Below are 12,760 nucleotides of genomic sequence, written 5' to 3'. Positions count from 1 at the left end.
TGCTGGGGCAGTTGACAGTGGTTTGATGGTTTCCTGCTCGAACCGATGCAATGATTCAACATGGGACAATACAGGTTTTCGGATGTTGCCCCGGAGATCTTGGTGGCGTTGTTGGAAATGAGGGATGTTGTGTATTCACAGGGGAGGGGGTGGTGAGCAGGAGAAACATAGTCAAAAGGCACTGGGAGCAGATAGGGATGAAAGTTAGTGTCAGGGGTCAAGTCCTGAGGACATGGATGCAATGCCACAAGAAATTTAATGACTTCAAGGTCAGTGGCTGCGTCTTCAAATGTCAAATCCTACCAACTGCAGACACTGCTCAACTTACCGGCGGCCCATCACGCACTACCAACAATTTCTGTCAATAAGAACATTGATCTGATGTTCACATGCTCACCTCACCCACACATGTTTTGTGACACTTATCAGCAAAACAGATTGCAGGGCACTGTTGGATTTATCAACTTTTTGGGGTCCTTTAAGAAATCAACTAAATGCATCCTGGGAAATAAAATGATTTTTAGAAATATTTGGTCTGCAAAAGGTATAATCAATGTTCTGGAAAATGAGTGAACTCTTGAACTCTTAAGGTCATGTCTGCAGATGCGAACAATGTTTCAAAGAATGTGCCATGTAAGCTCTACCTAAAGAAACAATAATATGGCCATTGTATTGAAGGCACATTTAGTAAATTGCAACAATCAAGTAACCATAGCTTGGCTAGTGGCTAGTCATGACATACTTTAACCTTTGAGAAAGAGCACGAGAAACTATTGTGTCAGGGAAATATTAATTAATCTTGAGTAAGTGATTAATGTTTAATTAACTAATCATCTGTTGAATGATTGATACCTTTGAGCGAATCAGGAAGTCTCAGCCGAGAGTTAGAACCAATGAAAAATGAACGAGGGACTAAACTATAGATCAGGATTTCCTGAAGAATAAGATCGTATGATTAATCTTTGATCTGAATTCTAGCTTTCCGGAATTCTTGAAGAATCTGTTAAATTACTTTTGTTTTCAAAGTATTTTCATTACATTTTTCTTGTGTTTATGTTTTAATGCTTTTTTGCTATAAGTTTATGTATTATTTTGATCTAAGTTTTGATTCAGTTCTTATGCAAGTGCATTAGGTGAATATTTAGCAATAAAATCATGTTCTGGACACCTCCAATCAACCGGACTCTTTACCTTATTTGGGAGAAAAATAAAAGATCTTACAGGCACACTTTCCTCTCTCTTGGAGGATCTGGTGGCACACAACTGGAGGCAGTAGAAGCTAACTAGAGGGGGACAGGCATGGCTACATATCCTTACCCATTTGGGGGAGATAGTGCGAGCCATTATTGGCAGGGCCAGACTGAGACTGTGGCCAGCAGCAAGCCTGAAACCAATGAAGGTAACAATATCCTCATACCGTCTCACCACCCATAATCACATCTGTACAAATTTCACATGGTACAAGCATGCACATCTTGTCTTCCAATCCTCTCACCACATCACGCTGTGCCATTCACCTTTCAGATACCCAAGTGTTGAAACCTAACCAGGCGTTGGAGGAACACTATGAGGAGAGTGACGATAAAGACATTTTATAGCCACAAGCTCAGATATTAACACAATGCCCATTGATTGGAGGTGAAACCTGCACATATCACAATGCAATGTGACATTGGACAGGAGTGACCTGCAGATTGGGCAGGGGGAAAGGGATAGTGTCAGCTTGTCAGAGGGTGAGTGTGCACATGGGTTCAGCTGCAAATGCCGACTTCAATGTTCAGCCAGCCTACAGAAGAACACTGATGACTATGCAAAACAAAAAGCCTCCTGAATTGGAAATCTGCCAACATCTAGGAGGATCAACACCAACTTTGTGCAGAGCTTGGAGTATGTATGATGGAAGAGAGTGATGGCCAACTCTGTTTGCCCACTTGTGAACTCAGTCACAATCTAACATCTACCGGCCAATGTCACAAATCCATTGCAGCACAAATAGCAGCCACTGAAAGTGCTGCAGTGTCACGCAAAGTCAGCTTGTTGCTGCGCAATGCCAGCTTGTTATCATGCAAGGTCAGTCTATTGCCATCATGTCTGTGGATAACAGTGTTCAAGAGGGCTTGCAGATGTCAGAGCAGTCCAACAATCTGCCCTCCACGGCTACCAAATGGAGCTACTGCCACTACAATGGGGCAGCCTTTCAACAATCCTCGCAATTCGTTGAAGTTCTGAAATAAGATTTTGACAGATCTTACCTCAAAGCAGAATACTGCTGCACAATGAAAGCTACACTACGTCGGACCTGAGACACAATTAAGTCCATATCACCTGAAAATACAAAACAAAATATAACTTGGAATTAGTTGCATGCAGGCTTCAAGCTGGCGTAGGAGCATTTTATTATTTAAAGCAAAAATGTAACATTCGCAGGATCCCAACAGTGCAGAAGGAGGCCATTCGGCCCATTGAGTGCACTGACCCTCTGAAACAGTCCCCACCTATGCTGCCCCCTCTCCTGCCCTATCCCCATAACCCAATAAACCCATCTAACCTTTCGAAACTAAGGGCAATTTTGCCATGGCCAATCCACCTAACCAGCACATCTTTGGATTGTGGGAAGAAACCAGAGCACCCAGAGGAAAATCACGCAGAAACGGGGAGAACGTGCAGACTCAACATTGACAATCACTTAAGGTCGGAATTGAACCCAAGATTGAAGATACCTGAGGCAGGTGTGCGAACCACGTTGCCACCCTAAAGGAGCTTCACCAGGTAAAACACTATACAAGAACCGAAAACCATTTGCTCCATAGAACATAGAACATTACAGCGCAGTACGGGCCCTTCGGCCCTCGATGTTGCGCCGACCTGTGAAACCATCTGAAGCCTAGCTGACCTACACTATTCCATTTTCATCCATATGTCTATCCAGTGACCACTTAAATGCCCTTAAAGTTAGCGAGTCTACTACTGTTGCAGGCAGGGCGTTCCACACCCCTACTACTCTCTGAGTAAAGAAACCGCCTCTGACATCTGTCCTATATCTACTACCCCTCAATTTAAAGCTATGTCCCCTCGTGTTGGTCATCACCATCCGAGGAAAGAGACTCTTACTGTCCACCCTATCTAACCCTCTGACTATCTTATATGTCTCTATTAAGTCACCTCTCAGCCTTCTCCTCTAACGAAAACAACCTCAAGTCCCTGAGCCTTTCCTCGTAAGACCTTCCCTCCATACCAGGCAACATCCTAGTAAATCTCCTCTGAACCCTTTCCAAAGCTTCCACATCCTTCCTATAATGTGGTGACCAGAACTGCACGCAGTACTCCAGGAGTGGCCGCACCAGAGTTATGTACAGCTGCAGCATTACCTTGTGGCTCCGAAACTCAATCCCCCTACTGATAAAGGCTAGCACACCATATGCCTTCTTAACAGCCCTACTAACCTGGGTGGCAACTTTCAGGGATTTATGTACCTGGATGCCGAGATCTCTCTGTTCATCTACACTACCAAGAATCTTGCCATTAGCCCAGTACTCTGCATTCCTGTTACTCCTTCCAAAGTGAACCACCTCACACTTTTCCGCATTAAACTCCATCTGCCACCTCTCAGCCCAGCTCTGCAGCTTATCTATGTCCCTCTGTATCCTATAACATCCTTCAGCACTATCCACAACTCCACCGACCTTCGTGTCATCTGCAAATTTACTAACCCATCCTTCTGCACCCTCTTCCAGGTCATTTATAAAAATGACAAACAGCAGTGGCCCCAAAACAGATCCTTGCGGTACACCACTAGTAACTGAACTCCAGGATGAACATTTGCCATCAACCACCACCTTCTGTCTTCTTTCAGCTAGCCAATTACTGGTCCAAACCGCTAAATCGCTTTCAATCCCATACTTCCTTATTTTCTGCAAAAATCTTAATAAAGCAGTTGATATCTTTCAAAAGAAAGTTTCAACACTGCTGGAAATGATGTACAATAAAACCAAAAGAAAGAGATAGCAACAAATGGAAGGCAGACAGGAAGTGATGCTTAATTTACACTTTTATGGCATCAGTTTATCATTCCAGTAATTAACTTACTGCTTACAATGAAGTAGCTTAAATACTGTGACGTTAGAATTTTCTTCAGTGCAAAAGTGTAAGGGATAAAAGTTTTAAATGCCCATATTTCTGGTCTTGCTGGTCCTGGTAACAGGGTCTGGGGGTTTGTGCCTACCTTTTGGTGCCAGGGCATAATCGACAGCAACAACAATTGCTCCAGAATTAACCAGTGGAGGTACCATGAAACCAGACAAGTCTTTGCTGCAAATAATAATGCAAGAGAGTAAATCTGTTGAAATATTGATTTATGTCTGGTGTTAACAAACTAACATTACAATGTCCAAAGTGTACCATTTATAATCTTGAAACCCTTGTTATCTCATGAAGTCCCAGAAACTGTTTCTAGATGCCATAGGGCAGGATTCTCTGGTTGCCGACTCCGAAATCGCGTTCGCCGATCATCCGGAGAATCACCGTTTGCACCAAAATCGGGGGTGGCGCCGCTTTGGTGATGCTCTGCCCCCTCGGCAATGGCATAGCCGTATGGACGGCCTCAGGAAGTCACCTGAAGGCCTCACCCGATGCTGCGCCCCCAATGGGCCGAGTTCCCGACGGCATGGAACACCTGTGGTGGTATGATTAGCATAGCTGCCTGCCATTAATGCAGAACACCGGCTTACCATTGGCCCTGGTCGGTCATGTGCCTCTCGACCGGTTGGTTGAGACCAGTCATGTGACAGCTCCCCGATTGGTCGAGAGGCTGCGTTAACCCCGCCTCCAGGGCGGGGTATAAATACCCAGTACTCCCGTCGGTCGTCCTTCTACTGTAATCGACCGCAGGGCTAACATCTAGCAGATTATAGCCATACTTTTGTCCAGCAACTCGTCTCGCGTTCAATTGATCAACACCTAGCCTTTTTTTCCCCATGAACTTGGGCGGAGCGGCTGCGGACTGAGTCCAGCACCGCCATAGTTGGTGGAGGGAGCCGTTCCGCTGGCAGGAGGGGCATTCGTCAGGGCTGGGAGGGACTGGTGGGGGGTGGTCCAGGGGTGGCGAGGCTGGTTATAGGGGAGCAGTTTTTGGCAGGCCAGGTCTGCGCGTGACGGCGCCATGTTGTACGTGCGGCAGCTGCAGGCTGCCGCCATGCACATGCACGGCCACGGATCCGGCAATTCTCCAGCCGTATCCGTAGGTAAAGCCGGGGGCTTTACGCTGCACAGCTGCTAGCCCCCCACCAGACGAAGGATCGGTGCAGATTTTGCACCATTTTGTTTGGCATAAAACGCCACTGTTCACACGCCGGCGTCAGCACTTAGTCGGCAAATCGGAGAACCCAGCCCCATACCTTACTCCAGTACTGGCCTCTATTATAACCAAAGTATTTTTATCTTTGACTAAACTCCATAGGAGACTTTCATATACTACAGGGTGGAACAAATTTTCAATGTTGCTTTTCGGGCAGCACGGTGGCGCAGTGGTTAGCACTGCAGCCTCACGGCACCGAGGTCCCAGGTTCGATCCCGGCTCTGGGTCACTGTCCGTGTGGAGTTTGCACATTCTCCCCATGTTTACGTGGGCTTTGCCCCCACAACCCAAAGATGTGCAGGGCAGGTGGATTGGCCGTGCTAAATTGCACCTTAATTGGAAAAAATGAATTGGGTACTCTAAATTTATTTTTAAAAACATTGCTTTCCAGAACTCACCTAAGCAGCTGCCAGTAACCGCCATGAAAATAGATGAGCAGAGCAGGAGCTGTAGTTGTACCAAAGGAAAGATAATGTTAGGCGGCCTTCACTCCAATCCCATTATCTCTATAAATCTGGATTAATATTACAAAAGATTTAATGAAACCATTATGCAGTATCAATATGTTACATATACGAAGCCAGAAAACACAAACATACAATACACAAACATATGAATTAAAGCAGGTGTAGGCCAGGAAGTAGCAGAATGTTCAATGTTATTTTGCTGACACAATATAATTAACCTACAAAAATATGACCATTGGTAGCTGTTGTTTCATTATTAATAGCTTAAAGTCTTGTTTTTTTCTTTCTCTATTGCCTAACTTCCCAAGATCATGCAGAATTTCCAAACTAGAAGGTAGACAGGTCATCTAACCCAGGTAGCTTCAACTTGTCAAGGGAAACCAGTCCTACTTGAATTTTCGAGCAAGTAACCATTTAATTTTTTTTAATCTCAGGAAACTGCACCCAGGGTTAAATTATGTTGTATTCAAGGGCAGCACGGTGGCACAGTGGTTAGCATTGCTGCCTACGGCGCTGACGACCTGGGTTTGAATCCCGGCCCTGGGTCATTGTCCGTGTGGAGTTTGCACATTGTCCCCGTGTCTGCGTGGGTTTCACTCCCACAACCCAAAGATGTGCAGGATAGGTAGATTGGCCACGCTAAATTGACCCTTAATTGGAAAAAATAATTGGGTACTCTTAAAAAAAAAAAAAAAAAAATTTTTTTAAAGGAAAAAAAAACTATGTTGTATTCAGTTCACTTGGCTGCTTGAGAAGCCGAACAGATACTTTAACCCAGTTGGTGTCTAAGAGTCTTGATTTCTGCTTGCTAACCAACATTGTAAAAGCTTTATTGGGGAAGCAATTAACCTGGAAAATACTTCCTCTTCCAAAGTCTCACTTGCTTTTAATAGACCAGATCTTATTATTTAGCAACTGGACCCAGATTTTCAGCAATATCTTGCTTTGAGTCAAGTTAATGGTGCCGCTCTTCTCTTTAGCTCTTTGCCCACTCTTGCACTTGGGTTTCCTCATGATTTCCATGACAGCTCATTAGTATTTTTGGACAAATGTGAATGGTGAAAACAGGTGATTCTAACTTTGACCCCCAAATGATTTCACATGAACCGGGTGAGACCCTGCAATTTTTCCATGACCAAGTAACCTTTTCCTAGAACTCATCAGGTTTGACTTTAGTCCTATTGGCAAGAAATCACTGTGTAAAGTCACAATTGTGCTGTTTAACTTGTTGCCTTACTTAATTGATTATATTCTTCCACAAACCTGTTGATGGATTTAGAGGAAGATAAATGTCTAATTTTTCACCATCACCTTGTCCGTAGGCAACATCTAACCAGGTCTGAGCAACATTGCGACCTTTTTCAGTACCTGAAGGAGGACACAAAATGTCCGATTTGAGTATCCATTTTAGAAGCTGTGAGGTGATGCAGCCCATTGGAAAGGTAACATTAGTACCGAAGCCCAGAAATGAAGCAGAGTCCCTTTTACAAAATAAAACACAAGCTTCCCCTTGGAGGAAGTGGAGGAAACTGATGGGCCAATTGTTGAGGGAAACTCTTGTGGACCAAGTGATCAGCTTGGCTATCAACAGCACTGTCACCTACCTCAGAGTCAGAAAGCTGTGAGACAAGCATGTATTCTGGGCTGACACCTTGTGCAGTAGTGAGGAAGTGCTGCACTGGCAGAGGTCCCATCATTCTGCTGAAACATTTAACTGAGGCCTGATCTGCTTATTAAAGTGGCTACGAAAGATATAATGGGAACCTGGTGGGTATTCTAGAACACTTGCACATGATGAGCTGAGATGGGCCAAAGATATATTTATCCAAATCTACCGTGTATGCACTCAATTCCTTCATATCATTGAATTGCTGTGGAGGATCTCTTGAGTGGATACCAGTCGAGTCAAATTTCCACCAAGAGGGGCTGTGAAACCCGTTCCTCTTTTCTGCACTTGCTGATTTCCAGAACACAATGCTACTGGCAACAAAGTGGGACTGTGCCACCTTGCCTGTAGGACTTTGGACATTCAAAGAAAGGTAATAAGAAGCTAACCTCCAAGTTAAAATATAGCTATGAGGAGTGGCATGATTCAGTTGTCCTTTCTACATACACTGATCTTCCAATCTTAATAGTGTTGCGAGGGATAGTACAAAATAAAACACAAGCTTCCCCGTAGGAAGTGGAGGAAACTTGGTGGGCCAATTGTTGAGGGAAGCTCTTGTAGGCCGCCTGATCAGCTTCAGAGCAGCATTGGCAGATTCCGTAGGTCACCAGTGGGACCATACTTTGTCTGAATCGCATGTTTTTATATTTCCTCATTCTTTATGTATTTAAGACTCACTTTTAATTTTTTTGCTTCACTAACTTTACATAAAATAACTTATCAACTCTACCTTTATTACCATTTAACGATTTGCTATATTTTTTTTGACATGTACTAATGTACTGCTTTCTCCAATATATTACGATTCTTAATACTGCACTATTTTTTTTGCTTTATTCCTTTTTATCTCCATTTACATTTCCAGTACTTAAAAAAATATTTTCTTTAATTACTTGCTTTTAAATCTTGTTGGTCACCATAATTATCATCACCCCTGAACCACTTCCCTTCTGAGATCAACTCAGTCTATGCTGGATCCACCCAGCCTTAGAGACCGCGGCCGGGTGCCGTTTCGCACTGGTTTGCACAAATGTGGACCAGGCGTACTGGCACTTGGGGGGGGGGGGGGGGGGGGGGGGGCTCGGGCAGGGTGGTAACCTGACACCCCCGGTGCCACCCAGGGTGCTGTGGTGGCACTGCCAGGCTGGTGGTGCCTTGTTCACATCTTGCCTGTGCTGGGGATCGGGCCCGACGGTGCCCTGACCTTATGATCTGGGGTGCAGGGGGCTCGATGACCCCCTATTTGGTGAGTTGGAGCATTGGGGGGGGGATCCGCAGACCATAGTGGGGAGTCTATAGATCAGGGCGCTATCCGGCCTCTTCCCTGCACTGTTGAGCGGAGCTCGTTAGTGCAAGAAATGGGACTAAGTGCAGCCTCGATGGGGCATTCCTGACCGAGGGCCAGAAATGAAGCAGAGTCCCATTCAATAGCACGGTCGTTCTCAGAGCTGCCAGCACTGGGAAACACCCCACGATTCATACCCGACATGGGACTCTGTTTGATTTAAATTGTGCCCATGGTAATAGTCGGACATACCTTAGTACTTTGAGTCTGTTTATAATATTTTCATCATAAATAAAGTTGCAGAATAGTGTAGAGTAGGGGGGGAAGAATAGGCGGGTATATCTGCGAGAGTGGTACTGTTATTTGCACTATGTTTTTTGTAATTGGTATCTGCATACTAATGCATATTGTTACTGTTTGCAATGCCAAAACTACCTCAATAAAATTGTCTGTTAAAAAATAAATAAATAAAGTTGCAAAATCAGTTCCTCATTATATACCAGGTCCCATACTGTTTGATTAAGGTACAGAACTAGCAATATTTTCCGTATGGCAGAGTTTCCTTTCCCGCCATTCAAACGGTGAACACATCCTCGCCCATATTGACAGCCCTGTAGTCATTTAACACTCTAGCTAGCATTAACTGGCTGAAGATGGGACTTCTACCCCTCAGTCGGCAGGAAGTCTCACCTCAGAGAGCTGGCCAATCAGACAGTGCCAGAAGCTGTAGTGGCCAGCACTCCGGAGAGTCCAGGGACAGTTAGGTTTTGAGGATCTCAGTGACGGAAGAGGAGGCGAGGCCCAGGTGGATGGGCCGAGGGGATTAGGGGTGTTTGTGGAGGGGCTGGGAGGCCCTTTTGGGGTGGGGTGGGGGCCCGATGAAAGAAGGGGGTCTCCCGATGATAAAAGTAGGCTGTTGATGGAAGCACCCCCTTCATGCCTTAGTCCTGAGCAGGGTCACTTTTCGGGCTTCCTCCCTACCCCTGAAGTCCTCCTGGCAGCCTGAAAATAGTGAGAAACCCCTTGTTCTTGAAAATACAGAAAATGTGTCATTTGAAACATGGAAGTCTGGCAATATCTGGTTTGAGAGGGTACAGAGAAAGATCCCACAAAAGGTTAATAGCAGTTGCAAAGAGCAGGGTTATAAAATGCAGATTCTTGCTCACAAGCAGGCTAATCAAACACATAGGTCTCATGTGGTAAGCTAAAACAATGGCTCACACCTTCATGGAATGTAACTATCTCAGGAAGCATCTGAAAAAGCATGGATGAGAGTTTCAATTGCATTAAGTGATGAATGTTTAAAACAGGCAAATCTTTCAAGTCATAACCAAGTTAAATTTTAGCATACCGCTAAAAGCAAAGTTTCACACCTTAATTGAAATAAACTCTCTTAGTAAACAGCTGGAAAGGATGGAAGATACTCAGTCAAATTTGGTGTCAAATTCAAAGTGTAAAATTCTATGAACATCAAACAATTAAAAGAAAATTGGAGACGACCTGTCTACGAGAAACATCATGTAAGTCAAAATCAAAGGCAAAGTTATGAGCTGGGGACAATTGGAAAATTAAACGATTTGAAATCACAGAATTAAAAGTAACACCTATTGAAACCAAAGCATTGTTTAATCAGATCTGAGAGGAGACGATATGCCCAAAATGAATAATTAGTTGTAGTAAGATGTTTACATCAAAGATACTTTTAAACTATCAAAGTGAAACAAGCCCATTTACAATAAAGTCGTTAAAACTTAATAACTCTCAGAAAGAGAATATAAACCCAGGGAGCAGAGGACAGAGAACAGCACCAGCAACAGGAGAGAAGGGGAGGAGAACTCAGAGAGAGAGAGAGAGAGAGCTCGGTCATGGGAAAGACAAGACAAGCAGCCGAGTTTAAACAGTTATACATCTAAGGAAGACTAGAATTTAAACAGGAGTCAGAGTCAGCTTAGAGATAGATAGCAGAGCCAGCTCTCACAGCTCGGTGCATGGGAAGAACAGGACACAGCAACCGAGTTCACCAGCGAATACAACTCAAGAAGACCAGATTTTAAGAAGATCGATTGCCAAGGTGAGCCTGAAGCAGCCAGAAGCAAGATCTTTTTTCCTTTCTGTAAAGAAAGTGTTTGCAGCTTTTAAAAGAAAAAATATAATAATAAAAATAACTTAACCTGAAAAAGTGGTTATTAGCTTACTTCACTTCCTTAATAACGCAGGACCCAGGACATCGATGCTATTAAGGGGTAAGTAGGTAAAATTCTTCGGTGAAGGTATGGGTTATACCGGGGGATAACTTGAAAAGATAGTTTGACCTGAATAGCACTCACAGAAGCCTGCACTGGAGTCAGGGAGTGAGAATCCCTGTTCACCATTTAGAATATCAACCTTTTTTTGGTATAGGGGGAATTCTAAGAATAGTGGTGAGTTTTAACTTCACCCTGAATTAAAAACTTAAGGGCTTTAATAGGGTAAAGAGCTGGGGAAGGGAAGGGGGAAACGGTGGTCTGGGCCTCATCTGTCCCACGTTAAAATTGCAGAGCGTTCAGGAAGGCCATCAAAGTAATTTTACAGCCGCCGCCTATAATCCTGCTGGTGGCACAGTGAAATATTCTGCCCCAGGAGTTTAAATCCTTCCACTATAAATTTGAGTCTGCTGCAGATAACGAAAGGGGTTCAGTGGTGTCAGTCGCTTCCCAGAGTCGCCTGCTATTTTTTTTTTTTTAAAGTGTAAATCCATTTCCACTGCCCTATATCTGCTAATGTGAGAATAGAAATTGAGAGAGAAACAAATCAACTCCCTTGTAATCCATGAGCATTATCCAATGACCACGCTGTGCCGAAAAGCAACCCACCACAGCACAGTGTGGCTGATAAAAGCCTGGAGACCCTTCTCGTTGTGGGCGGGATCACCTTTTAGAAAATCTGCATATTAAAGAGACACAGCTGGTCTCACTTTAATGTGCAGATTCCTGATTTACCCAAGGCGTTGGGATCTATTCCTATTGCCTTGGAAATGGTACTTGTGGGGTCTCCCAAGGGATTGGAGGTCCTCAGTGCTGTACCTGGCAGGAAGATCTCTGATAGCCTCGTGCTACTCAGGGATACGATCGCCTACTTGCAGGACAGGAGGGTGGACACCTGCCTCATCAGCCTACGACCAGGAAAAGGCTTTTGACAGAATATCGCACACCTACATGATGGATGTGCTCTCCAAAATGGGGTTTGGGGAGGGAATTTGCAATTGGATCAAACTGCTCTGCACAAATAACTATAGCGCAGTCTCAATCAATGGGTGGGAATCAGAAAAGTTCCAGATCAAATCTGGAGTCAGGCAGGGCTGCCCACTCTCCTCAGCCCTGTTTGTGTGCTGCATAGAACCTTTTGCCGAGTCCATCAGGAAGGATTCGGGTATAAGAGGAGTGATGATCCCAGGCAGCGGAGGCGCGCTAGTCAAGGCCTCCCCGTACATGGACGACATCACCGTCTTCTGCTCAGATCTCGTGTCGGTACGCAGGCTCTTGAATGCCTGCGACCAGTTTGAACTGGCCTCGGGAGCCAAGGTAAACCGCGGCAAGAGCGAGGCCATGTTCTTTGGTAACTGGGCCGACCGGTCCTTTGTCCCCTTCACTGTCAGGTCAGATTACCTGAAGGTGCTGGGGATAAGGTTCGGAGTGGCTGGGGCGTGCACCAAAAACTAGGAGGAGCACATCGCCAAGGTAAGACAGAAACTGGACTGGTGGGAGCAACGCTCCCTCTCCATTGTGGGCAAAACTCTAGACATCAGGTGTGAGGTACTCTCGGTGTTACTGCACGTAGCGCAGATCTGGCCCATGACCCGACCCTACGCCACAGCAGTCACCCGGGCCATCTTCAAATTCATCTGGAGATCCAAGATGGACCGTGTCCGAAGGGACACCATGTACAAACCTCTGGGTAAAGGAGGGAGGAACGTACCCAACGTCTCCCTCATCCTGATGGCCACCTTTGTG

At 45.0% G+C, this 12,760-nt stretch overlaps 1 protein-coding gene across 7 annotated transcripts in view; it reads right to left on the bottom strand.

The window, feature by feature from the left end:
* Window positions 1–12,760, bottom strand: part of afmid (arylformamidase) — a 63,503-nt gene that overhangs the window by 18,373 nt on the left and 32,370 nt on the right. For 6 of the 7 annotated variants that reach the window (XR_005457976.1, XM_038777275.1, XM_038777277.1 and 3 more), the window contains 4 exons: window positions 7,084–7,188; window positions 5,752–5,800; window positions 4,223–4,308; window positions 2,253–2,325 (listed from right to left, as the gene is read on the bottom strand). Coding sequence is in view for 6 of the 7 variants with exons in the window: in XM_038777275.1 (XP_038633203.1) it covers window positions 2,253–2,325; window positions 4,223–4,308; window positions 5,752–5,800; window positions 7,084–7,188 (313 nt within the window). In the remaining variant the exon portion in view is untranslated. The remainder of the gene's footprint in view (window positions 1–2,252; window positions 2,326–4,222; window positions 4,309–5,751; window positions 5,801–7,083; window positions 7,189–12,760) is intronic. The other variant, XM_038777276.1, reaches the window with a different exon arrangement.

Source organism: Scyliorhinus canicula, chromosome 18, assembly GCF_902713615.1.
Source record: "Scyliorhinus canicula chromosome 18, sScyCan1.1, whole genome shotgun sequence".
Taxonomy (NCBI): Eukaryota; Metazoa; Chordata; class Chondrichthyes; order Carcharhiniformes; family Scyliorhinidae; genus Scyliorhinus; species Scyliorhinus canicula.
This window is presented reverse-complemented; position numbering and strand designations above follow the sequence as displayed.